Source organism: Salvelinus sp. IW2-2015, unplaced genomic scaffold (genome assembly GCF_002910315.2).
Source record: "Salvelinus sp. IW2-2015 unplaced genomic scaffold, ASM291031v2 Un_scaffold16582, whole genome shotgun sequence".
NCBI lineage: Eukaryota > Metazoa > Chordata > Actinopteri > Salmoniformes > Salmonidae > Salvelinus > Salvelinus sp. IW2-2015.
In genome coordinates this window covers 76,381-102,762 of record NW_019957657.1, presented here as the reverse complement: position 1 = coordinate 102,762, position 26,382 = coordinate 76,381, and the positions used below count along the sequence as shown (strand labels likewise).

Sequence of the window (26,382 nt, the reverse complement as noted above, 5' to 3'; positions counted from 1 at the left end):
GCTCGGCTCAGTACAGGTCCAATTATTCCACTGTGTGCAGAGTGTGAAGGCAACACCTTCTGACGGACCTCGTAGTAAAACCCAGGATGGGAGTCACTGTGTGCAGAGTGTGAAGGACCACGTAGTAAAGCCCAGGATGGGAGTCACTGTGTGCAGAGTGTGAAGGACCACGTAGTAAAGGAACGGGAATGGGAGTCACTGGTGTGCAGAGTGTGAAGGACCACATAGTAAAGGAACAGGAAGGAGGTCACTGTGTGCAGATTGTGAAGGACCACGTAGTAAAGCCCAGGATGGGAGTCACTGTGTGCAGAGTGTGAAGGACCACGTAGTAAAGGACAGGAAGGGAGTCACTGTGTGCAGGTGGTGAAGGACCACGTAGTAAAGGAACGGGATGGGAGTCACTGTGTGCAGAGTGTGAAGGACCACGTAGTAAAGGAACGGGATGGGAGTCACTGTGTGCAGAGTGTGAAGGACCTCGTAGTAAAACCCAGGATGGGAGTCACTATGTGCAGAGTGTGAAGGACCTCGTAGTAAAACCCAGGATGGGACTAATTGTGTGCAGAGTTTGAAGGGAAGGGAGTCATTGAAAATGTTTCTTTATTATCTGACATTTGAATAATTGACCAAACAGACATTTACAACTACGAGACTCAAATTCTTGTTGTTACCACAACAACACAAAAACACTTCTCTGTTTGTTATGTTGGTTAGAGTGAACACGAGAGATGCAGTTCAGTAGGAGACCTGTAGCTTATGTATTGTGATTGCACATCATCCTAGGCTAACTAAACATCATCCTACACTAACTAAACAGTATATTTACATGCTAACTAAACATCCTCCTACGCTAACTAAACAGTATATTTACATGCTAACTACAAAAGGTGATCAACATAAAAGTCCATATATACAAAAAGGTAGAAGTCCATAAATGGCAGCACAGTGATCGTTCTGGTCTGTCCTGGTACCCCAATGGCGCAAGGAGCTTCCAGCTAATGTCAGGAAAGCGGAGTCACTGCCCATATTCTGAAAACATCTGAAAGAGTATCGCCCCCCTACCCCCCTCTTTTCCCACAAGCACTGACTTTTCTGATAGCTACTTTAAGAAGAAATGTACTTAATCTACTACGACTGATGTGTGGTTGTCTCACCTAGCCATCCTAAGATGGATGCACTAATTGTAGGTCGCTCTGGATAAGAGCGTCCGCTAAATGACTAAAATGTAGATGTAAAATGGCATTCACCACTCCTTGCCAATTGTCAATGCCTTCATATCAGGCAATTCAGGAGTGACCTGGTGTCTCAGAGGTTTCCACCTGATCAACGTTTATCCCACAGTCAGAGCAGTGGTATGACTTCTCACTAGTATCCCAATTGATTGTGTTATCTTTCGATTTTACAGGTTTACAAAACTCTTTCCATACCCAGTACAGTCATAAGGAGTTTCTCCAGTGTGGATTTTCTGATGTGCCCTAAGGCCAGAGATCTGCCCGAAACGCTTCCCACAGTCAGAGCAGCCATAGGGTTTATCTACAGGTGAGCGCATGTGAGGAGGCCTGTGTGTTACCTGGTGTGTTTTTAGATAATCTACCCGGGAGAAACATTTCTCACAGTCAGGGCATTGATACGGTTTTTCTCCCGTATGTTCCCGCTGATGTCTCTTTAAGTGTTTTGCGTGGGCAAACTSCTTCCCACACTCAGGGCAGACATGCGGCTTTTCCCCAGTGTGTGTTCGCTGGTGTTCTGTAAGGTTACCTAGTTTGCCAAAGCTCTTTCCACAGTCGGAGCAAAGGTACGGTTTTTCTCCCCTATGTATTATTCTCTGATGATTTTTCAATTGGGTCGAATTATTGTAGCTTTTATCACATTCAGGACATTGAAAAGGTTTCTCTCCTGTATGTGACATCATATGAACTTTCAACCGATCTGATCTTGTAAATTTCTCATCACAACGCTCGCAGTGGAAAGGTTTCTCTCCCGTATGTAACCTCTTGTGTTTTTTCAAATTACCTACTGAAGAGAACCTTTTTTCACAGTCAGGACAGTTGTGAGGCTTCTCTCCAGTGTGAATCCTTTCATGTGCTTTTAAGTCCTCTTCTATGAGGAAACTAAGACCACAGTTAGAGCAGAGGTGAGGCTTCTCTCCAGTATGTTGTTGTTTATGTCTCTTAAAGGGTATCCAAGATGTAAAACTTTCATTACAGTCTGGACAGTGGTGGCGGGGCTTCTCTCCAGTGTGTGTGTACAGGTGATGATTAAGACCCGTTTGTGTTGTGAAACTCTTCTCACACTGAGAACACTGGTAAGGTTTCTCACCAGTGTGTATACGCATGTGTTCTTTAAGATGTGATCGTTTTGTGTACCTCTTTTCGCAGACGGGACACTGGTGAGGCTTTTCCCCAGTATGCGTTCGCTGGTGAGCATTAAGGTTGCCCAGTAGACCAAAACTCTTTCCACAGTCAGAGCAAATGTAAGAAGATGCTGCATGCACTGCTCTCTGGTGAACTTTTAATTGCTTAGAATCGTGGAATTTTTTTGTGCAAACAGTGCATTCGTAAGGCTTCTCTTCAGAATGTATCTTCATATGATCTTTTAACTGGTCCGCTCTGGTGTACTTCTTATCACACTGTGGGCAGCGGAAAGGTTTCTCTCCTGAATGCAACAGCTTGTGTTTCTTTAAACATCCCGCTGTAGCAAAATTTTGCCCGCAGTCAGAGCAGTGGTGAGGATTCTCTCCTGTGTGAATCCTTTTGTGTGCATTTAGATCTTCTAATAGAGAGAAACGAACACTACAGACAGAGCAGTGGTGAGGCTTCTCCCCAATGTGCTTGTGTCTCTTATATTCGATTTCATTAAGGAAATATAAATTGCAATCTCCACAATGGTATAGTTTTTCTCCAGTGTGTGAGTACATATGTCGCTTAAGATGTATTTGTTTTGTGAAACTCTTTTCACACTGAGAACACTGGTAAGGTTGGTCACCAGTGTGTGAACGCAGGTGTTCTTTGAAGTGTGAAGTGCTATGGTATTTTTTCCCACATTCAGGGCAGTAGTGAGTCTTTTTCCCAGTGTGCGTTGCCTTTTCGGCAGTGTGTGTTGGGCTTTCCTCAGTGTGTGTTTGCTGGTGTTTTACCAGCTTGTCTTGTTGAGCAAAATCTGTTCCGCAGTCAGAGCCGAGGTCAGGTTTGTCAACAGTATGGGCCGTCTCCTGACATTGTTCTCCTACATTTCTGGAACTTGGCGATCTATTCTCAGAAACAAGTCGGAAATTAATCTTCTCTTCAGTATGAGACATCATATGTTCTTTCAACTCATCTGAAGTACTGTACCTCTTCTCACATTGCAGACAGTGGAAAGGTTTCTCTCCTTTGTGTAACTGCATGTGTTCCTTTAAACTTTCCTCAGCGGAGAACCTTTGATCACAGTCAGGGCAYCGGTGAGACATCTTTATCTCGTGTAATAACAGGTGCTCTTTAAGATTTGCCTTCATTTTAAAACTCTTCTCACATTGACCACATTGGTAAGGCCGCTCCCCAGTATGCGTCATGATATGAACTTTCAACTGATCTGATCTGGTGTACCTCTTGTCACAATGGGGGCAACAGAAAGGCTTAATCCCTGAATGTATACGCTTGTGTTTAGTTAAATAGCGTGCTGTAGAGAAAGTTCGGCCACAGTCAGAGCAGGGGTGAGGCTTCTCTCCAGAGTGCACTGGCAGGTGTTGATAAAGATTTTTACTCTTTATGAAACTCTTGTCACACTGTGAGCACTGGAAAAGCCTCTTACCACCATGTAATCTCAAGTGTTTTTGAAGACCSGCATTACTAGAGAATCTCTTCTTACATTCAGGGCATTGGTAAGAACTCACAGAAGATAAACTTTCTTTGCTACCTGAACAGGGTGACGACGTCTCCCCGGAGTGTGTGTGCAGGTGCCGTTTAGGCTGTGATCGTTTTGTGGATCTCTCCGTACGTTGAGGGCTGTGGTGAGATCTCTTTGCTTTATCAACTTCCTGGTGTTTCTCCCCTGGTGTAGATAATGTCTCCACTGATGYGTCTGAGGWCTCAGGACCCTCTCCTGTATGAATGACAACAGAAAAACATGTCAGAGTTGCAACAAGTTACACGATATCAACTTTGAAAAGGTGCAACACCCGCACACCATTAAAAACATTTTAACTTTTAAAAAAGGAAAGATTCACCCATTTTGGCAGAAATACCGCCTGTATTTCTGCCTGCTTGAAAGTTGAATAGTTCAGATGCGCATGAAAACATTAACTAACCCTGGGAGTAAATAAAACAGTCAAAAAGGGGTGAATCTTCCCTTTAAAAGCGTGATGTTTCTGCCTTCAACAGAACATCAAGGCCATTGACGAAGGCTGAAAACGTCAAGCTTAATAGTTGTTTAAATACAATAAAGACGTTGTTTTTTTGTTTTTTTTTGTTTTTTTAATGGTGAGTGAGAGTTGCGCCTTTTTTCCTTCTCGATGATGATCAAATGTCTTGGTTGCTCCTCAACTCGTGTCGGTTGAGCAATGAGAACCCCTCCACTTCTTTCCACCAGATCAACTTTGAACATGAGCACAAATCGGCATGATCATGCAATGTGACATCATCGCCCTGCAATGTGGCGTCTTAAAATGCAATCTGTTCTATTCATACCTTCATTAGCAAAGACCGAAATCATCTCCTCCTGCTCTTCCGCTTTGATGTTGAATCTCCGCCCCAGCATAAACCTACAGTCCTCCAGCAGCACTGTTGCCTCCTGCTGTACAGACCGTGTGCCACTGTCACAACCAGGATCTAGTGACTCCCTCTGCTCTGGTATAATGAGCCACTCTGGAGCTGGATCTGCCAACTTCCTGTTATGAGGCAACCGAGATCCTCCCTCCTCATTCGGTTCTCCGTCACAGCTTGCTTGTGAGGTGTCCACCTCTGCTGTCGCTGATTGGCTGGGACTCATGGGCACACCCCTGGCATCTTCCTGTATTCCTTTGATGTCTTCTTTCAGTTGGAGTAACCGAGACGTTCCCTGCTCATCTGATTCCATCTGATTTACATTTTCACAGTATTCCCCTACTACACGACGCAATGAACGTTGAGTCTTTCCTTTGACTTCTGACCCATCTTTGCCTCCTACTCCAATACGTTCACACAGGTAACGTAAATTGTCCTCAGTTAAAGTATATAAACTTAGTTCGATTTCATCCAACAACGTTTCCCTCTCTCGACTCATATTGTCCTACTCAAGTCGTGTGGCAACCTTCGACTGGTCAGCCAGCTAGCTCCTCCAAGGTCTCGGACACGTTGCACACTTCTCCTGCGTGATGTGTGCTGATGCTCACATGAAAATAAAGCTGTGCTGCCTCCAGGGTGGACTGAAGGTATCTAGGACATGGCCTCGCTCTCCTGAAATAAAATCACACAAGAGAAGGGGAATGAATATCCCAGAATGCCTTGTTGACTTGTTACCCACAGTGACATAACAATAACAAAGCTTTAACTTAATAGCTTTTTTAAACAATAATTATTGATTTGTTCCTGGAGTGCCAAAGGTAGGCAGGATAAGGCTGCCACCTAGGGCGGAATTTTCCGAGCTAAACTGACCAAAACGCACCTCCAACAACGCATTACACCTCACACAATTCTGCCCCAAAACAATGAAAACGTTTCGCCCAGTGGCATATGCACTATTTAAACTTTTTTAAAAGGCACTCGCACATCTGAGCAATCTTCTTTGCATGTGCATGGCAACAGCCGGATAATATGAGGAAAAAGAAGAAGGAACCCGCACACCGRTCTTGATCGTATCACTGATCTTTAATAAGCTTTACGTATCGGCCTCACSYCCTTCGTCAMAGATTTWTTTWWTTTTATTAGCATCCTTATATAGACATAGCCCCACCCACATCCGTRCCACGCATTGAAAGGGGTTGGAGTCGAGGGAAAACAAATAAGTGATACCAAATATAACAATATGCATTTCATAAATATTTGAATAAAGTGTSTACATAAAATGTATTAAACACGTCTGTAAAACCACAATGAGGACATCGACCTACCAAGCAAGTTTTCATAAATCATTGGGTACAGTGCAAGAAAAACGTCAAAGTAATCTGAAATAGAGGCATAATTCATGTCCACATTTACAACATAACATACATAGTCATTTCATCATGAAGACCTTTAGGAAATAATGTCTGGAGGGTGAAAAAAACAAAACATTTATTTTGCTCAGGGTATTAATTATATCACATCCCGTCTGATAACACAAAATCAAAAAAAGGTAGAAATGTCATGTTTTATGTCATTAAAATGAACTGCGACTGGATAATCCCTGTCGTATCTCCTGATGTAACTTTTAAGTTCAAAGATTCTCTGTTTGAGAGAACGAGAGGTTTTACCTACATAGCACAGCCCACATGGACATTTAATCATGTAGATAACATGGGGGGGGGGGCACGTAATAATGTCACTCATTTGGAACTGTTTTCCTGTATGTGGGTGGCAGAAATATTCACACTTGATCATATTGTTGCACGGTGCGCAACCTCTGCATCTAAAGCTACCCTTCGGAAGAGGGCGTAAATGAGCTTGGCTGATTGTCTTTTGTGGTTGGCAGTTGGCATGGACCAATTTATCGCGTAAATTGCGAACTCTCCTGTATACAATAAGTGGTGGATTCTTACATTCAGCTGGCAAAGCTGGGTCCGATGAGAAAACATGCCAGTGTTTCTTGACAGCATCTCCCACTTTTCGCGAGTTCAAAGTATATGTGGTGGTGAACATTGTTCTTTAGCTCTAGTGGGTGTTTTTGTAGCAGTTCATCTCGTGTTTTCCCCAATGACAAATTAAGAGTTTCATCCACACATTATGGAGAATAGCCTCTTCTTAGAAACCTATTGTTCATCTCCGCTGCTTTTTCTAGATATGTCACTCCACAGAGGACTGACTATACAGCGCAGTCTGAAAAACGGGCTTCTTGGAAGTCCTCTTTTTAATGGCTCAGGGAGGAAGCTGTTCCCTTGTAATACAGTACTTCTGTTCGTTTCTATACAGAGTTGTAAACAGGGTTCCATTTGATTTCTCAATCCACACGTGGAGGTAATGAACACGTTTAGTGTCGCATTCAACAGTGAATTTGAGATTGGGGTCAATGTCATTGAGTCGTGACATAAAGTCTGACAGCTCTTCTCCCGCCCTTGACCGGGAGTTTCACTCCTTGGGCTAAATTATAATAAATCTGTGATTTTAATTGTAGGCCTATTCGTAGTTTTTTTTACGAGCTAGTCATAGCAAAAACATTAAATACTGTGCTTTTCCTGCTGTGTAAACACAATGATTCTCATTGCAAATTGCAAATGAGCTCATAATAACTCCCGATAAACTTGGGTAGCTGACATGCTGATCAGATAGCCACAATTATTAGTCTTAAACTTGTCAGGAATCAGGACTGGGCTAATAATGCCAACACAGCTGCCTGTTTTAGAAACGGTATGGCATGGATAGGCCTTCACAAAACTACATTGCGGCCGACACTATTATATTTTGCGGAGACAGGAGGGCGGCAATTTTTGGTGCTTGTCTAGGGGCGGCAGAATGGCGAGGACCGGTATTGTGCCCATAAGACATGGGAGAGATTACGAATTTTGCCAGAGATTTATTTATAGACTAATATAAAATCAGTAGCGGATTTAAGTACGGGCGTCATGGGCATCTTGTCCGGGGGGACCGGACGCCGGGCGGCCGGTTCGCCCAGGGCGCCATACAAGCTACAGCCACATGCACTTGAAACAAATAGCCAAACCGAAAACTGCAGACAAAAATGCTTTATGCTACTAAGATCAGTGAAATGTAGGCTAAGTTGACGTGAAGAGGTGAAGAGCAGACATCTCAACGGGGGGTCGGCACAACACCGGGCCCGACTGCAGGGGGGTCGGCACAACACCGGGCCCGACTGCAGGGTTGTGTCAACCAACACCACATCAAACACTAGGCCATTTAACTAAATGCAACACACCTGGTCTAACCAGGCCTAAAGCAAATAGGTTACCAAGTGAATGGAAAAACAAGAGGCCCCTGTGGCATTCAGGACCAGTGTTCCCTGCTCTGTTTTGAGCCACATACTAACGTTAGCGTGCCAGTGTATACATCGAGGTAACAAGACCAAAACGATGAAGTATCTATGATTATTTCACTCACCAGCTTGACGATTTGAGAAGGTGTGAAACTACCATACAGAGATGTTAAGTATTTGCTATCATGTTTTCGGGCTCAATTGCCCGTATAGCCAGCTAGCTGTTAGCAATACTAGCTAGGTAGGTAAGARATCTAACCTGCTAGAGTCGAACAATGAACATGTTTTGAACACGTGCAAGCGGTCTTCATTGTTAGGTTACTTTCAGGACTGTAAATATAATGGACGTGTCCTTGCAAGGCAACATTTAGCAATGTATTTAAAAAGTGAACAAATTAAGCTATGAATCAAAGTCGGACCTTTTTTACTTACCTTTTCCCATCAGCGTCTCCTCAGCAACACTAAAAGAAAAATACTTCCGGGTCACGGAATTTTGGAAGTTTGCAAAATAAAAGTCCCTCATGTAATAGAACACTGTCATTAACCTGTATTTATTAATTGTCTAAACATTAACAGTAACTAATATTTGTTCATATTTAAGTGGCATTTGCATTACATTTGGGGTTTTAAAATATGTCCAAGGTCAAAATGCCTGGACACTATATGGTACAAATATATAGCAGTGTACAGGAAAAACAATTCCTTGTGCAGGCGTTAAAATGGTGTGGGGAGTACTCAGTAGGGTAATTACATGGGGCGTTGAATCATGGAGTGTTGCTGGCCTTATACTGTGGTCAAACAGCTTAACATGGGTTGCCTGGATACTATATGGTACATAGAGCACTATACAGGAAACACTATATAGATTGTGTCCATAAAGCCAGGGTTCTGTCTACTTACTGGAGTTCCTAGAACACAAAGCAGGTCATGAGAAGCGTTATGTTGATATTTGAATAGAGACACACATATCAGCACCATGCCCAGAAACACTTTCTACTCCACCCACTCCATTGGTCCCAACGCACAACACTACAGGCCTATAAATTACATATTGGCTTATAAACTATTCTAGGTGCCGAAGTAAAAGTGGGGTTGGGATTACTTACTAGGGTCTGTAGAATCTATACAGTGCCTTCGGAAAGTATTCAGACCCCTTGACTTTTTCCACATTTTGTTAGGTTACAGCCTTATTCTAAAATTGATTAAATTAACAAGGCAGCTCCAACAATTTTATCAATTTCTCTCAGCCAATCAGTCATTTGTGTAAGTGCTGTGCTTGTTGTGTGTCCTTCCCTATATGCGTGCTGAAAGTCTGTTGTCAATTTGTTTACTGTGAAATAGCATTGTATCTGGTCAAACAACTTTCTCCAGAAGTTTACTGACTGACGGTTGGTAACAGGCTGATTGGTCGGCTATTTGAGCTCGTAAAGGGGGCTTTACTATTCTTAGGTAGAGGAATGGTTTTAGCTTCCCTCCAGGCCTGAGGGCACACACTCTCTAGTAGGTTTAAATTGAAGATGTGGCAAATAGAAGAGGCATTATTATCCTCCATTATCCTCAGAAGTTTTACATCCAGATTGTTAGACCCCGGATGGCTTGTCATTGTTGATAGACAATCTTCTCACCTCTTCCACACTGACATTACGTAATTCAAAAGTACAATTCTTGTCTTTCATAATTTGGTCCGATATACTTGGATCTGTAGGGTCAGCTTTTGTTTCTGGCATGTCAGCCCTAAGTTTGTTTATCTTGCCAATGAGAAAGTAATTAAAGTAGTTGGCAATATCAGTGAGTTTTGTGATAAATGGGCCATCTAATTCAGCTCGATGGCTTTTTTCCCCCAAAATTTCATTTAAGGTGCCCCAAAGCTTTTTACTATCATTCTTTATATAATTTATTTGTTTTAGTGTAGTCATTTCTTCATTTTATTTAGTTTAGTCACATGATTTTTTTTTTTTTTTAGTACATTTGCCAATCAGTTGTGCTACCAGACTTATTTGCCATAGCTTTTGCCTCGTCCCTCTCAACCATACCATTTTTCCAATTCCTCAATCTAAGGGGATTTAACAGTTTTTAGGCATTTTCTTAATGGGTGTATGCAAATTAGTAACTGGAATATAAATGTCATTAATGTGTCAAGTACATTGTCTGGTTGATCTAATTGCACACCACAGACCAGCAAATATTCTTTACATCATCACATCAGTAGCTGTAACAAGGAAGTAAAACCATTGAACATTGTTATGTAATATGACTTCATCTTTTCTGTTCAAAGACCAACATCTTCCACTGTGATGTTGACTCTCTGCTCCAGCAGCACAGTTACCCTCTTAAGAGTTGGCCAAGATGCCATCTCTGGAGCCTACTGTACACTCTGGGCTCTACTGTTACAACAAGGACCCAGGGACTCTGTAGGCTGTCTCAGTTTGGAAGGACAGCGGCAGGCTAAGCAGGTCCTCGATCTCCTAAAATAAACACACACACAAAAGGAAATCAATATGCCCCACTAATGGGTTTTCCACTCTAGAGTTTACAAGGTTGAATCATTTCTAATTCCCAACATCTCCTCCTCAGTCCATTTACAAGTGGATGTTCTAGGCTTCTGAAGTTGTGCTCACCTTTCTAATCTCCTGTCAGTTTATGACAGTTTAAAGTCTTTATGACAGATTACTCACCCCTCTCACTCTGCTGTGGTACGAGTCACTGTGGAGTTGACTTTGCCTCCAGCCTGTTGCTGCGAAACCAAGCTCCTCCCTCCTCATTCTGTATTCCTTAGATGTCTTCCTTCGGTTGGTGTAACCGAGACATTCCCTGGTCAGTTGGCTCCAGTAAATCAACATTTTCACAATATTCTTATTTTACCCAATGAGCGTTGACTCTTTCACTTCAGATCCATTTATTCCACAACGTTCAAACAGGTAAAGTAAATTGTCCTCAGTTAAAGTCCATAAACTCAGTTCGAATGTCATCCAACAACGTTTCCCCATCTCGATGTCATGTTTCCTACTCATGTTGTAAATATGTGCCAGTGCTCACATGAAGATCGATCCAAGTGGTGCTTCCAGCATTGAAGGAGAGGAGCAGGTTGAGGTGCTTGCGGTCTTTAATGTAAGCCTACTCTATGAACTTAGAAGGTAGACGGTACACTCAAACACACCAGCAGCATATAAACACGCGGTAACAGTATCTTTACCACTCCAATGGAGGACACAGTAACTTTTGGGTTAAAGGTCTATTCTAATATGCATACCATCAAATGAATGTGGTAAAACAATGCAGGAACTAGAAATGCGTCTCCCATGACTACAACATTTGAACAATAGGCCTATGTTACAATTTGAAGCTACATAATTTTGTTAACAAAACAAACATTTCTTTACATTTATACAAATATCTATAATTAAGCAAGTCCCATGTCATTTTGATCACAATAAATGCTAACATTACCTAGGTTCTCTGGCTATCTAACTAGCTAGAGTGCATCAAATTAATATCGAATTAATACATTTCAAGCAAAGTTTTGCACAAGACTTTAGATCGCTAGGTAAATAACTCACCCTTTAAACATTTTGAGCATGTATAAAGCTTTACTAGTAGTGCAAATGCCACCATTTTTGTGTTCATGGTTGGACCCAAAGATGGTGGGCGGCATCAGCGTCTCATCAGCAACAATATAGTACTTCCGGGTCACAGAAATTAGGAAAAGTCCACAATAAAAGCCAGGAGTCAGTATTCACGTCATGAAGTAGTTCTCTAAATCACGCCCACCAATTTAAAATGAGATAAACGGTAAAGCCTTTACTAGTGTTGTCTTATCCAATTGTTACATACCAAAAAAAATATAGACATCAAATTCTTCAACCTGATAAAAGCCTTTAGATACAAATACTTTATTCTATATGAGAGGACAAACATACAAAAGGTGCAGCTCTATCTGGAGAAACTTACTTATTGGATTTTACTTTCATAAAAAAATGTATTGACTTAGTCATTGTCGTACTTTATAATGCATTATCACTTTTGATTCAGGTTTTTATTAGTTATTATACATTCACATCTTTAGTCATTTAGCTCTTATCAAGAGCGACTTCTTACAGCAGCGAGTGCATACATTTTCGTACTGATCCAACGTGGGAATCGAACCCATAACTCTGGCGTTGCAAGCACCGTGGTCTACCAACTGAGCCACACTGTGTTTATAAAAGTGTTACAGGTTTGACCAAACTTCAGAGTTCCATATAGCAAATATCTATTAACACTTATGTATTATTTTACACACATTACAAAAATAACTCACATACCTCTCAATTTTTTTTCCTTTAAAGTTTTTCTATTTGGGGTTTATCACCTTAAACCATCGATGGAGATTACCACAAGCACCACTGGTGAGGTTTTAAATTGCCCAGAGAAAATAAACTCTACCCACAATCAGGGCAAAAGTATGTGTTCGCAGGTGACATTTTAAGTTACTCAGGCTTCTCGCCTGTGTGCACTCCCTGGTGACTAATTCATTCAGATTATAAGAAAATTAGCTATAAATAATACGATTTAAAAAAAAATATGTACATAGTATATACACTGTTTACATATGTGCATAGGGAGTGGGATAACCAAATTAAGTGCAGTAGCAGTATAGAATTATAGAGTAAGAATGATGAGTATGTACAGGAGTTATGTAAATAGACTAAGTATATGAATCCTCAGTAGTGCAGTAGGGTCCATCAGTAGTGCAGTAGGGTCCATCAGTAGTGCAGTAGGGTCCATCAGTAGTGCAGTAGGGTCCATCAGTAGTGGGCAGTAGGGTGCATAGTAGTGCTAGTAGGGTCCATCAGTAGTGCAGTAGGGTCCATCAGTAGTGCAGTAGGGTCCATCAGTAGTGCAGTAGGGTCCATCAGTAGTGCAGTAGGGTGCATRAGTAGTGCAGTAGGGTCCATCAGTAGTGCAGTAGGGTCCATCAGTAGTGCAGTAGGGTGCATCAGTAGTGCAGTAGGGTGCATCAGAAGTGCAGTAAGGTGCATCAGAAGTGCAGTAGGGTGCATCAGTAGTGCAGTAAGTGGACATAACTATTGTATTGGTCTGGTAGACTAAAGTGATTCCAGTGTGTAAAGAATATCAATAAATGGTAAGTGTGTGGTAGCATTTTGCTACAACTGCAATAACATCTGCTAAACACGTATGTAAACATGTGTACTGCACTACTGATGGACGACGACACGGATAATATAGAGCTGGCGGGATTTTCCTTGTATCAGCAGGACAGAGCAGCTACGTCTGGTAAGGCGAGGGGGCGGGGGTGTGTGTCTATTTGTCAATGACTGCTGGTGCGCGATGTCTAATATTAAAGAAGTCTCGAGTTATTGCTCGCCTGAGGTAGAGTACCTCATGATAAGCTGTAGACCACACTATCTACCAAGAGAGTTCTCATCAGCTGGTTGACCGCACTCATCCAGCTGTATAAGGCATAAGAAAACAAGAAAATGCTCATCCAGAAGGGCGCTCCTGGTGGCCGGGACTTTAATGCAGGCAAACTTAAATCCGTTTCACCTCATTTCTACCAGCATGTCACATGTGTAACCAGAGGGGGGGAAAAAACTATAGACCACCTTTACTCTACACACAGAGACAGGTACAAAGCTCTCCCTCGCCCTCCATTTGGCAAATCTGACCATAATTCTATCCTCCCGATTCCTGCTTACGAGCAAAAACTAAAGCAGGAAGTACCAGTGACTTGCACAATTTCGGAAGTGGTCAGATGACGTGGATGCTATGCTACAGGACTGTTTTTCTAGCACAGACTGGAATATGTTCCGGGATTCATCCAATGGCATTGAGGAGTATACCACCTCAGTCATCGGCTTCATCAATAAGTGCATCGACCACGTCGTCCCCACAGTGACCGTATGTACATATCCAAACCAGAAGCCATGGATTACAGGCAACATATGCATCGAGGTAAAGGCTAGAGCTGCTACTTTCAAGGAGCGGGACACTAATCCAGACGCTTATAAGAAATCCCCTAACGCCTTCAGATGAACCATCAAACAGGCAAAGCGTCAAAACAGCGTCAAACAGGCAAAGCGTCAAAATTAAGATTGAATCCTACTACCCCGGCTCTGATGGTCGTCGGATATAGTAGGGTTTGAAAACTATTATGGACTACAAAGGGAAACACAGCCGCGAGCTGCCCAGTGACACGAGCCTACCAGGCAAGCTAAATGCCTTCTATGCTCGATTCGAGGCAAGCAACACTGAAGCAAGCATGAGAGCACCAGCTGTTCAGGACGACTGTGTGATAACGCTCTCGGTAGCCGATGTGAGCAAGACCTTAAAACAGGTCAACATTCACAAAGTCGTGGGGCCAGACAGATTACCAGGACGTGTACTCAAAGCATGCGCAGACCAACTGGCAAGTGGCTTCACTGACATGTTCAACCTCTCCCTGACCGAGTCTAATACCTACATGTTTCAAGCAGACCACCATAGTCCCTGTGCCCAAGGAAGCAAAGGTAACCTGCCTAAATGATTACCGCCCGTAGCACTCACGTCGGTAGCTATGAAGTGCTTTGAAAGGCTGGTCATGTTCTCACATTAACAGCATCATCCCAGATACCCAAGACTCACTCCAATTCACATACCGCCCCAGCAGATCCACAGATGACGCAATCTCAATCGCACTCCACACTACCCTTTCCCACCTGGACAAAAGGAACACCTATGTGAGAATTCTGTTCATTGCCTACAGCTCAGCGTTCAATACCATATTGCCCACAAAGCTCATCACTAAGCTAAGGACCCTGGGACTAAATACCTCCCTCTACAACTGGATCCTGGACTTCCTGACGGGCTGCCCCCAGGTGGTAAGGGTAGGCAACAACACATCCGCCATGCTGCTCCTAAACACTAGGGCCCCTCAGGGGTGCATGCTTAGTCCCCTCCTGTACTCCCTGTTCACCCATAACTGCGTGGCCAAACACGACTCCAACACCAAGTTTGCTGACGACACAACAGTGGTAGACCTGATTACCGACAACAATGAGACAGCCTATAGGGAGGAGGTTAGAGACTGGTGCCAGGACAACAACCTCTCCCTCAATGTGAGCAAGACAAAGGAGCTGATTGTTGACTACAGGAAAAGGCAGGCCGAACAGGCCCCCATTAACATTTACGGGGCTGTAGTGGAGCGGGTTGAGAGTTTCAAGTTCCTTGGTGTCCACATCACAAACGAACTATCATTGTCCAGACACACCAAGATAGTCGTGAAGAGGGCACGACAACACCTTTCCCCCTCGGGAGACTGAAAAGATTTGGCATGTGTCTCCTGATCCTCAAAAGGTTCTACATCTGCACCATCGAGAGCATCCTGACCGGTTTCATCACCGCCTGGTATGACAACTGCTCGGCATCTGACCGTAAGGGGCTACAGAGGGTAATGCGTAAAGCCCAGTACATTACTGGGGCCAAGCTTCCTGCCATCCAGGACCTATATACTAGGCAGTGTCAGAGGAAAGCCCCATAAATTGTCAAAGACTCCAGTTACCCAAGTCATAGACTGTTCTCTCTGCTAACGCACAGCAAGCGGTACCGTTGGGTAATGCCTACTATGTGAAGTGCAAGTGTACAATTACTCAATTAGCCTTTGCCCTTCTAAACAACACCATTTAAAAAAAACTTTGGCAAAGGGTAAAGTCTACAAAAATGAGTCAACTCTGTTCATAACATGTTCTAGTTTTGGGAACAGAAAACTGTATTGAGATCAAATGTTTAATCGATTAGTCAATTATCAGAATGTCGGACAAAATCCATCTCATTCCATCTTCTCCCACTGCTGGCCACTGAGCCGAAAAATCGAACAAAATTATAGGTTTTAAGTTGCACTCCTGGAAAATTGACAGGTTATTTTCAGCTATAAAACTGGTACTAATAAAATGAAATATTTTGCAAGGCAGAACACATAAGCATAGTTTGGGGCGGCAGGTAACCTAGCCATTGAGAGCGTTGGACCAGTAACCAAAAGGTTGTTGGTTCGAATCCCCCAGGGGACAAATCGGTCCATGTGCTCTTGAGCAAGGCACTTAACCCGAATTGCTCTGGATAAGAGCATCTGCTAAATGACTCAAATTAGAAAAAGTTGCAACTTCGTATTCATCCTCTCCAGCACATCAACATGTGTAAAAGATAAGTGTTTCCAATGACATCATCAGTGTGCATCATGTGCTTAACCAATTATGAGTAGGCATTGTCTAATTGAATGATGTCATTGGAAACACTTATCTTCTATCTTTTTTACTACAAAACATAAAACTGTTGGTGTGTGTCCCTTTAAGTGAATGTGCATACAATGTTGCAGTGGGGGGCAAAAGAAAAAGCAATAACAAATCATATTTTGTGTAATATTTTGTTTACTAACCATACACTAATTTCACAAGACTTATGAGACGTAATAACTTGAAAAGACCCAAACCGCTCTGGATAAAACTTGCTCTTACCATGATCAAATCGTCCAATCCTTGCATCCTCTTCATCAGAATCACCTTCACAGTGGTCCCGAAATAGGACTTCCATAATGTTCTCTTGTAACACAGCGTCTTCTTTCAACATTCTCAAGTCGGAGGTTTTTACCGACTGAGCAAAACTGTCCTTTTGATCAGCACTCCTGTAATTGTCCAATACATCAATGTTCCTCAGCATGACAGCTGAATCAATGACCTTGTACCTCTTGGCGTGTTTTTTTTCTTCTTCATGATGGCCTGAGGTTGAAGGTTCTATCCCTGGATCCTGCTGTACACCTGAGGATCTGCTGGCTATACCTAGTTTACAAGGTATGGACTTCTAGAAAGAATACATCCTAAACAGAGGTCAGAGTTCAACCTCCTGTCCCTCCTTTGCGTGCCACACCCTCTCCCATTTATACTGTATGTATGAGCAGATTTCAAACAAATGGCTGCAGTAAGTGTTGTGGTGCTTATAAACACGAAAGGGAAGGTTTTGGTAGATGGGAGCAATCGCAGATGAGTTCACAGCTCTTTCATACAAACTCTTTATTTATTTTACTAGGCAAGTCAGTTAAGAACAAATTCTTATTTTCAATGACGGCCTAGGAACAGTGGGTTAACGGCCTTGTTCAGGGGCAGAACGACAGATTTTTACCTTGTCAGCTCGGGGATTTGATCTTGCAACCTTTCGGATACTAGTCCAACGCTCTAACCACTAGGCTACGCCTCTGAAATATCTATTTACATAAACAAACGGGTCATTGATTTACTACTAGCTTCAGTGCAACTTTAATAAGAGTATTTTTCTGTTGTTGAAATGTATCCTAAATCAAAGAGGGAAAAACATCTGAATTCAGGGTAAAGACTTTATTATCAGTATAACTCATAGCCAATACAGTTAGGCCTACATAACAAAAATATATAATTTAACAAACTTTAAAGAGTTCCATATAGCATCTAATAGCTTTTAACTCAAATATGTATCAATCCTTTTAATGCATTATTTGACTATTTCCCTTTTACACACCTTTAGAAACATTACACAGTTACCCCCTAGATGTTTCTCTCTACTTTCCTTTTGATTCAATGTCCTTAAGTCAGGTTAAGCCATTGGAGATCACCACAAGCATTCTAGAATGTCCCCCACTTCTTCTATGAATGCCATTATGGGGGTAACTAATCTCTGCAGGTCCTAGCATTACTGATATGGCTTCTCTCCTGTGTGCCCACTGATCCACTTAAGGAATGAATTGAATATGTGCATCAGTCATATGTAAAAGCTTCCCTACTGGTGATGTCTGACTGAAGTTAATATGTTAAGAACAAGGGTCTCTACAGTGAGATCAATGGTAAGGCTTCTCTCCTGTGTGTTCGCTGGTGTGATTTCAAGTTACTTTGTTGAGAGAAAAAGTCCCCACATTCAGAGCAGCAGAAAGGTTTCTCTCCCGTGTGCACCCTCTGGTGAACCTTTAGCTGATTCGATGAGGTGAAGCGCTTCTCACAGTCGTGACAGGAGTATGGCTTCTCTCCTGTGTGTATTCTCTGGTGATGTTTGAAGCTACCCACATAAGAGAAACTCTCCCCACATTCAGAACAATTATAAGGCTTTTCTCCAGTATGCACTCTCTTATGAACAGTTAGATGGCTTGGTGAGGTGAAACCCTTCCCACAGTCAGAGCAGGAGTAAGGCTTTTCTCCTGTGTGAATCAGCTGATGACGTTGCAAGTCTCGCAGGTAGGAGAAACTTTTGCTGCAGGTAGAGCAGTGGTGAGGCTTCTCTCCAGTGTGTGTTCGTTGGTGACCTTTCAAGCCACTCAGTTGAGAGAAACTCATCCCACAGTCAGAGCAGTGGTAAGGCTTCTCTCCTGTGTGCACTCGTTGATGAACTGTTAGATGATGTGATGCAGGAAAGCGCTTCCCACAGACAGAGCAGGCATAAGGCTTCTCTCCAGAATGTTTTCGAAGGTGTCTTTCAAGATATGATGGGAATGGGAAGCTCTCCTCACAGTGTGGGCAGTGGTGAGACCCCTTAGCTTTGCTCCCTTCCTGATGTTTCTTCCCTGATGCAGGAAATGTCTCGACTTGCTCAGAGGAGTTAGAGGTCTCTCCTGGGTGAATGACAACATAAAAACAGGTGAGCAAGTGCAGCACACTTTATTTAATTTTTATTTAACCTTTATTTAACCTGGCAAGTCAGTTAAGAACAAATTCTTATTTACAATGACAGTCTACCCCGGCCAAACCCGGACGACGCTGGGCCAGTGTCTCTAGCACTGAGATGCAGTACCTTAGACCGCTGCGCCATTCGGGAGCCTACATCCACAATCATTGGATCAAATTAAAAATGTGTCCAATAAAGCAGTAGTGAAAATGGGTATAGAGAACTAACCTTCTAGTGTATGGAGAGTACTATTGAAGTGGGGCTAAGTAGGTTTCTCTGGTTGAAACTAGAATGCTACATTTCCTTTCACTTCTTACCGTGATCAGATTCCCCAATGTCGTCTTCCTCCTCTTCTTCTTCTTCTTCTTCTTTTATGATGACATTCAGGCCCAGTGTTTGACTGCTGTTTGACGGCCCCACCGATGACATCTCTGGACTCGCTCCTGTGTGAATGAGAACATAACAAATTATGTCAAAACGGTGTAACTACAACATCCTGCATTGACTTAAGGGAATAAAAAAAAATACTAAAAACATGTAACAAAGTAGTTGGCGGGCATCTAAATAAACCAAAGTATGTACTTTAAATCTGCCTCGCTCGATCAACAACAGCATAAAAATAGTGTCCTAAAAATACTGAAATTAATCTGACTCTTGACTAAAAGGAAAGTATGAAAACCAGCTGGCGTTGAGGACCAGAACACCACTGGGAAAGGGGGATACCTAGTCAGTTGTCCAACTGAATGTTTTCAACTGAAACATGTCTTCCGCATTTAACCCAACCCCTCTATCAGAGGTGTGGGGGAGCTGCCATAATCGACATCCACGTCTTCGGCGCCCAGGGAACAGTGGGTTAACCGCTTTGCTCAGGGGCAGAACGACAGATTTTTACCTTGTCAGCTCAGGGATTCCATCCAGCAACCTTCCGGTTACAGGCTCAACGCTCTAACCACTAGGTCTAACCGCTGTTGATAAAACCTGCTCTCTTACCTGGGTAATCATCATATTCCCAAATCTTCACTTCCTCCTCTTCATCTTTCGTGATGATATTCAGCAGGAGTGTTTGACTACTGTCTTCCACTGATGCCATTTCTCCTGTGGTGCCCAGTGATGTTGTCAGTCAGGACCCAGTCAGTATAGTCTTGGACTCAGTGTGGAGAAGCGGTACAAAGCTGCAGGATGGTTATCCTCACTGTTCCAAAATGAAGTCCAAACTAACAACCTGGAAAATAAGTCTGTATGAAATGCACGACAGTTATGTCATTTGATGGCTTGCTTGCTTGCTATATAGCTAGTTAGCACACAACACATCCCATATTTTCTGATTTATTCAATGTTGCAACGCAAACTTAGTTCCCTGTCCCGGGCCTTGGTTGGCTAAGCAACGAAATACAATCTACATGTGCAAGGTAGCTGGCTAACGTTAGCTATTTTGGTTTTGGCCAACATATTTCGCTAGCTAGCTAGGTTAGCAGCTACATAATATTTGGTTTAGCTAGCTAACGTTACATATTTCCCTATGTTGCTTACTTGCGGGGGAAAAAAACGTTATGTGGCGACATTGTTTAGCAATGCATTGTTTGTTAGCTTTAGCTAATAGTTGAGTCTCAAACGTTAGCGAGGCCTTCCCTGGCCATTTGCCCTGCAACAGATCCGCAAGCGGCGGGTTCTTACCTGAGGCCTTGTTTCGCAAAAATAGAATCAGAAAATATTTTTTGTTGACTGGTTGAAGTTATTGTTAATTGTTTAAATTATATTTATGACCTAACATCTCCTCTAAAATAAGAACCAGAACAAACGCAATTGCAACTTCCTCGTTTTCTTTCTCGACATAGTAGGCGTTCTGTCAAACTACACTTAATGTAGACACACGCCACCTGTTGTCCGGGAGTGTCTTTTTCTTCTTCGATGATTAAATGGTGGTTGGCATCCAATAAATGTTGCATTTCCGCCTACAACTAGATTGAGCTATACACTGAAAGTAAGGGTGCTGCGCTGGGCCTTTAATAGAGGACCAGTATAGCCACCTGCAGCGCGTTGAAGAAAAAACACACCCAACCCCAAACTACTTTCGGCAACAATGTATAAATCCCTTATGAAAACGTAAATAAACAAATACCCTACCATCTAAACCTACACTCATTAAAAACCCACCACCCTATTCCACTATTTAAACCTATCTAGTCCTACCTCAGGCCAAGGCCTGTGTAACAGTATAACTTTAGACCGTCCCCTCGCCCCGACACGGGCGCGAACCAGTGACCCTCTGCCCACATCAACAACTGACACCCACGAAGCGTCGTTACCCATCGCTCCACAAAAGCCACGGCCCTTGCAGAGCAAGGGGAAACCCTACTTCAAGTCTCAGAGCAAGTGAGTAACCGATTGAAACGCTATTAGCACGTACCCGCTAACTAGCTAGCCATTTCACATCCGTTACACCTGGAAGGACGGGACACCACCACTCAACACAACCTGTAACTCTTCTGACATCAAATCTCGTGCACCCAAATACTTCTCAGCAGCTGCCTCAAGAACCTCTATTTTCTGTGACCTGCGGTACGGTTTATAACCATTGCTATGAATGCTAAAAAGTAAATCTTACTGTAGCATATATCACTCGTTGGCCAATCGCTCTGTACTGGCACAGATCTACTACTCACATGAACCCTCTCAGGATCTCACCCCCTTGACCCATCTTCCTTTACTTTCTTCACTGCCTCAGCATACAACACCTTCTGCACTACTCTAACCCTGGCAACCTCCACCTGCCTCTCTCGCACCAGACATTTCTGATCCCCGGCCCCATGTGCACCCCTACAATGAACACATACCGCTTCTTTCTCCAATACTACACATTCCATTGTCTCATGTCCTTCTGCACACTTCTCACACCTCCCTCCTACACACTGGTGCCACATGCCCATAATCTTGACACCTGTAACAACGTAATGGATTCGGCACAAAGGCTCATAGGGGATAACTGAAATATCCTAAATTCACTTTGTCGGGCAAAGACTCAACATCAAAACTCAAAAGAACAGACAATTACTTCTGTTTTACCACTCATGCCACCCTGTCTGCATCGCACCAAATAAAGAGCATCACAAACACTGGGAATTTTCCCCTTCAGTTGGTCCACTGTCACATTTACCGCTACCCCAGTAATCAACGGCATCTCGTTTCCCCATTTGTTTGGCGTGGAGCGCCTTCTCCCTCTGACCGGCAGAAACACAACCTATTATCACAAGATCACTTTCGGGTTACCTTCACCGATCCCACAGCACCAAACTCCATTTTCACCCACTCTGAAACCACATATGGATCAGCCAAAAGGCATGAGGTCAATTTTCTCAAAACAATGTGGACTTATATTTATCCTGACCATTGGTGTCTCAGGCTCCGAGAACGTCACCACACCTGCTAACGTCGATAATTCACCCTCACTCACTTCCATTTTGCCTCCAGACCTTGATATGGCTCACTCTGCTTACACTTTCCACCATTCTTCCACCAGGTCCGTGTGGAAAGAAGATTTTGCACACACACACACACACACACACACACACACACACACAACACCAACCACACACACACACACACACACACACACACACACACACACACACACACACACACACACACACACACACACACACACACACACACACACACACACACACACACACACACACACACACACCACACACAACACAACACACAACACCACACACACAACAACACACACACACACACACACACACAGCAGCTAGTTTAGCCAGAGCCTTATTGACCACCAAGTTCTAAATGATGAAGTAATGTAGACATCATGTAGGGACTTGTTGTCCAAGGGCCAACAATGATGGCAGATGGCAGTCATTGTTCTGTCAATCAACTCACTCTTGATGAATGTTGATTTAAAGATGAACCCATCACCTTGATTGGTCTACAATTGTACGGTGAACAGTGTCTAACGACCTCATTCCTGTTGGATATAATCGCAGCGTCCTGTGAATTGTGCCCGATTGACTTGAATGGTTTGCTTTTCTTCTGTTAAACAAAGACATACATCCAAGTCAGCTATGATTACCATCTGTGTGGTGATTGTATTTGGTTCAGAGACTCTGTTGGGTGTAGGTGGGTCGTTCCACAAAAAGAGTGCCTTTGGTATTTTAAGTAGAAATTGTGCACCAATATTGAGTTTTAAAAGTCTGTTATATTTAATGAAGTGCTCTGTAATATAGACCACATGGAGAATTCAAATCAATCAAGAATGCTAAAGTTTCAAAATTCAGCATTTTAACATGTACATCCGTTAATATACATTACCGGTCAAAGGTTTAGACACACCTACTCATTCCAGGGTTTTTATTTATTTCTTTACTATTTTCTACATTGTAGAATAATAGTTTAGACATCAAATCTATGAAATAACACATATGGAACCATGCAGTAACCAAAAACAGTGTATAACAAATCTAAATATTTTAGATTCTTCAAAGTAGCCACACTTTGCCTTGATGACAGCTTTGCACACTCTTGGCATTCTCTCAACCAGCTTCATGAGGTAGTCACCTGGAATGCTTTTCCAACAGTCTTGAAGGACCTCACACATATGTTGAGCACTTGTTGGCTGCTTTTCCTTCACTCTGCTGTCCAACTCATTCCAAACCATCTCAATTGGCTTGAGGTAGGGTGATTGTAGAGGCCAGGTTATCTGATGCAGCACTCCATCACTCTCCTTCTTGGTCAAAAATCAATTTCACAGGCTGGAGGTGTGTTTTGGGTCATTGTCCTGTTGAAAAACAAATGATAGTCCCACTAAGCTCAAACCAGATTGATTTGCTTGTGTATATATATATATACACTGCTCAAAAAAATAAAGGGAACACTTAAACAACACAATGTAACTCCAAGTCAATCACACTTCTGTGAAATCAAACTGTCCACTTAGGAAGCAACACTGATTGACAATAAATTTCACATGCTGTTGTGCAAATGGAATAGACAAAAGGTGGAAATTATAGGCAATTAGCAAGACACCCCCAATAAAGGAGTGATTCTGCAGGTGGTGACCACAGACCACTTCTCAGTTCCTATGCTTCCTGGCTGATGTTTTGGTCACTTTTGAATGCTGGCGGTGCTCTCACTCTAGTGGTAGCATGAGACGGAGTCTACAACCCACACAAGTGGCTCAGGTAGTGCAGCTCATCCAGGATGGCACATCAATGCGAGCTGTGGCAAGAAGGTTTGCTGTGTCTGTCAGCGTAGTGTCCAGAGCATGGAGGCGCTACCAGGAGACAGGCCAGTACATCAGGATATGCGGAGGAGGCCGTAGGAGGGCAACAACCCAGCAGCAGGACCGCTACCTCCGCCTTTGAGCAGGAGGAGCACTGCCAGAGCCCTGCAAAATGACCTCCAGCAGGCCGCAACAGCAAGCTAGCTAAATGGGACAAATTAACGTTAGCTAGCAAGTGCAAGCTAACTAGCTAAATTACCATACATGTTTAATGCTTTTTGACCTATCCCCAAATTAATGTCATTGGTTCAGAGTTTGTTTTGATATTTTAACCTGCATGTCATGATCATGTTTGGTGTGGGGGGCAAAATAAATGTATGCAAGATAGCGCACGATGGCGCACGCGCGCAGCCGGTTTGGGCAAGGTGTTATATTTTAGCCATTGGCAACGCAGACGCTTGTTGACACTCACGAGCAGTGTGGGTGCAATAATTGAGTAACATAGATTTCTAAATGTATTTTGCGACGCGAGCGGTGTGGTCAGACTATTAGAGGGATATCGCGACGGAAGAAGTCTGTTGTAGACCACTCGTGCTGTTACGTCGGCAGACGAGTCGTCATGGATCAGCACGGCTCCGTGTGGTAAACCAGGCCAATTGGCAAAATAGGTATAGTGGCCAAAGAATTTGTCCGATGGGCCTCTTCCGCTAATAGTCCGATATGCTCTAGCCGGCTAGCAGAGGGGCATTCAGGGGACGTCGCGACGGCTAGCCTGCCTAAGTATGCTGCAGAGCTGTCTACAAAATACATTTGATTAGATCTTCAAAGTAGATAAGGCTCACTAACTCTATCCCGCTCTCTCGTCGTTGTGTTGTGCGGTTTATGTCAAAGTTGGTCCGTGCAATACGGGGTCCTTGGGACGTCCCGCCCCCCATTGAAGTTGTCATTTTAAATCGTAATGTTAAGGTTAGGCAAGGGTTATGCTTATGGTTTGAGGGTAGGGACGTCTCAGTGATCCCAATAGCACTGCCAGGAGACACGTCATACTCATCGTCGACATCTCTAATGCCGCGTTCAAAACAACTGGGAATTGCGAACTGGGAAATTGCCGGCTTCCGAGAGTTCAAAACAACTGGGAACTCGGAAAAAGACGAGCTCCGACTGGGAACCGTTATTTGATTTGAACCGTTATCCAAATCGGGAATCTGGACCTCTTTCTATAGCTCCGACCTGAAGATCACTTACGTTATGATTTGACCTAGTATTTTTTGTTTTGAACGCTGAATAAAGCACAGATACTGGGCAATTCTGGGAGACATTAAAGTTGTACCTTTGCATGCTGGAATCGCCCTTATTAATCAATGTTGTTACGCTAACTTAGTACCATGACCCGGGCCTTGGCTGGCTAAACTACGAAATAAATGGCAAGGTAGCGAATGTTAGTTCGACGGGTGTTTAGCTAGTCCCGATTTGGCGATGCTATCCAGGCAAGGGATAACATCGGGACTAGACTTTAGCATACATTTCCCCGTAGGTGCTGAATACTTAGTTTAGCTAGCTACACATTTCCATATTTTACTTACTTGTGAGCAAAACAAAAATAGTATGTGGTGATATTTTCAATATATATATTTTTGTTAATGTTAGCTCGCTATCTAGGCCTTGCCTGGCCATTTGGACTGCAACACTCTTCGAGAGGGGGTTCTTATCCGAGGCCTTGCTGCCCTAAAACGGAACCAGAAATGCTTTTTGTAGACTGGGTGAAGTTATTTGTTCATTGTTTAATGAGTACAGTGTAATTTATGACTTGGCATCTGTTGATGATTCGTTACTAGAGAAATGAGACCAAGTTGAGACGCTGGACGAGGTGGATAAGGTATAATAAAGACAGTTTATTCAGAGGTAAAAATATCTGGCAAAGCGTGCTGCACGGTCTCGTTCGTCTAGTTCTTAGGGAACTATCGGAAGGAGAGACCCGAAACATATTGTGCAGTGCATGTTATACAGTGAATGACGTAGGTAGATTCTTGTAGTTCGTGCTCCTGACTGGTCGCTGTAAGTGGAGGCCTGTTCCCTCCACGCTGGTGTCAATGCCTCATTGGTTCTTGGCACTGTTCTTTGTTCTTGGAAACCCAGCCTGAAACAAGGGTGTGTGTGTGTGTGTGTGTGTGTGTGCATGTGCGTGTGCGTGTGCGTGCTCGTATAATGGCATGCCTCCCTTATCAGTGGTAATAAAAGGTATGAGTCAGCCATCCTCCCCTGCGTGGGGGAGTGAGGTTTGTATCTGTTACGGGCAGATGGTGTTTAACTGTGGGGTGTAGCAAGATATTTGCAACAAAGTCTGCTTTAATAAGGAAGGCATTATAACAGTATTATAGCTATGTGTTAAGGTCAATGAAGACAGCATTTCTTAC

General features: G+C 43.2%; 1 protein-coding gene and 1 pseudogene across 2 annotated transcripts; both read right to left on the bottom strand.

Annotated features, from left to right (window-relative positions):
- Positions 1 to 579: 579 nt before the first annotated feature.
- LOC112080915 (zinc finger protein 585A-like) lies at positions 580 to 8,557 on the bottom strand. Of its 2 annotated transcripts, none has more exons than XM_024146851.2 (3): positions 8,509 to 8,557; positions 4,662 to 5,408; positions 580 to 4,077 (listed from the first exon to the last, which is right to left on the bottom strand). In XM_024146851.2, exons 2-3 carry the CDS (start codon positions 5,233 to 5,235, stop codon positions 1,397 to 1,399), a joined length of 3,255 nt encoding a protein of 1,084 aa, XP_024002619.1. In that variant the 5' UTR covers positions 5,236 to 5,408; positions 8,509 to 8,557; the 3' UTR covers positions 580 to 1,396. The 2 variants fall into 2 exon arrangements, with proteins under 2 accessions (XP_024002619.1, XP_024002620.1); XM_024146852.2 differs by lacking the exon at positions 8,509 to 8,557 and adding an exon at positions 8,202 to 8,494.
- Positions 8,558 to 17,420: 8,863 nt separating this feature from the next.
- On the bottom strand, positions 17,421 to 20,566 carry LOC112080917 (zinc finger protein 79-like; annotated as a pseudogene).
- Positions 20,567 to 26,382: the final 5,816 nt, after the last annotated feature.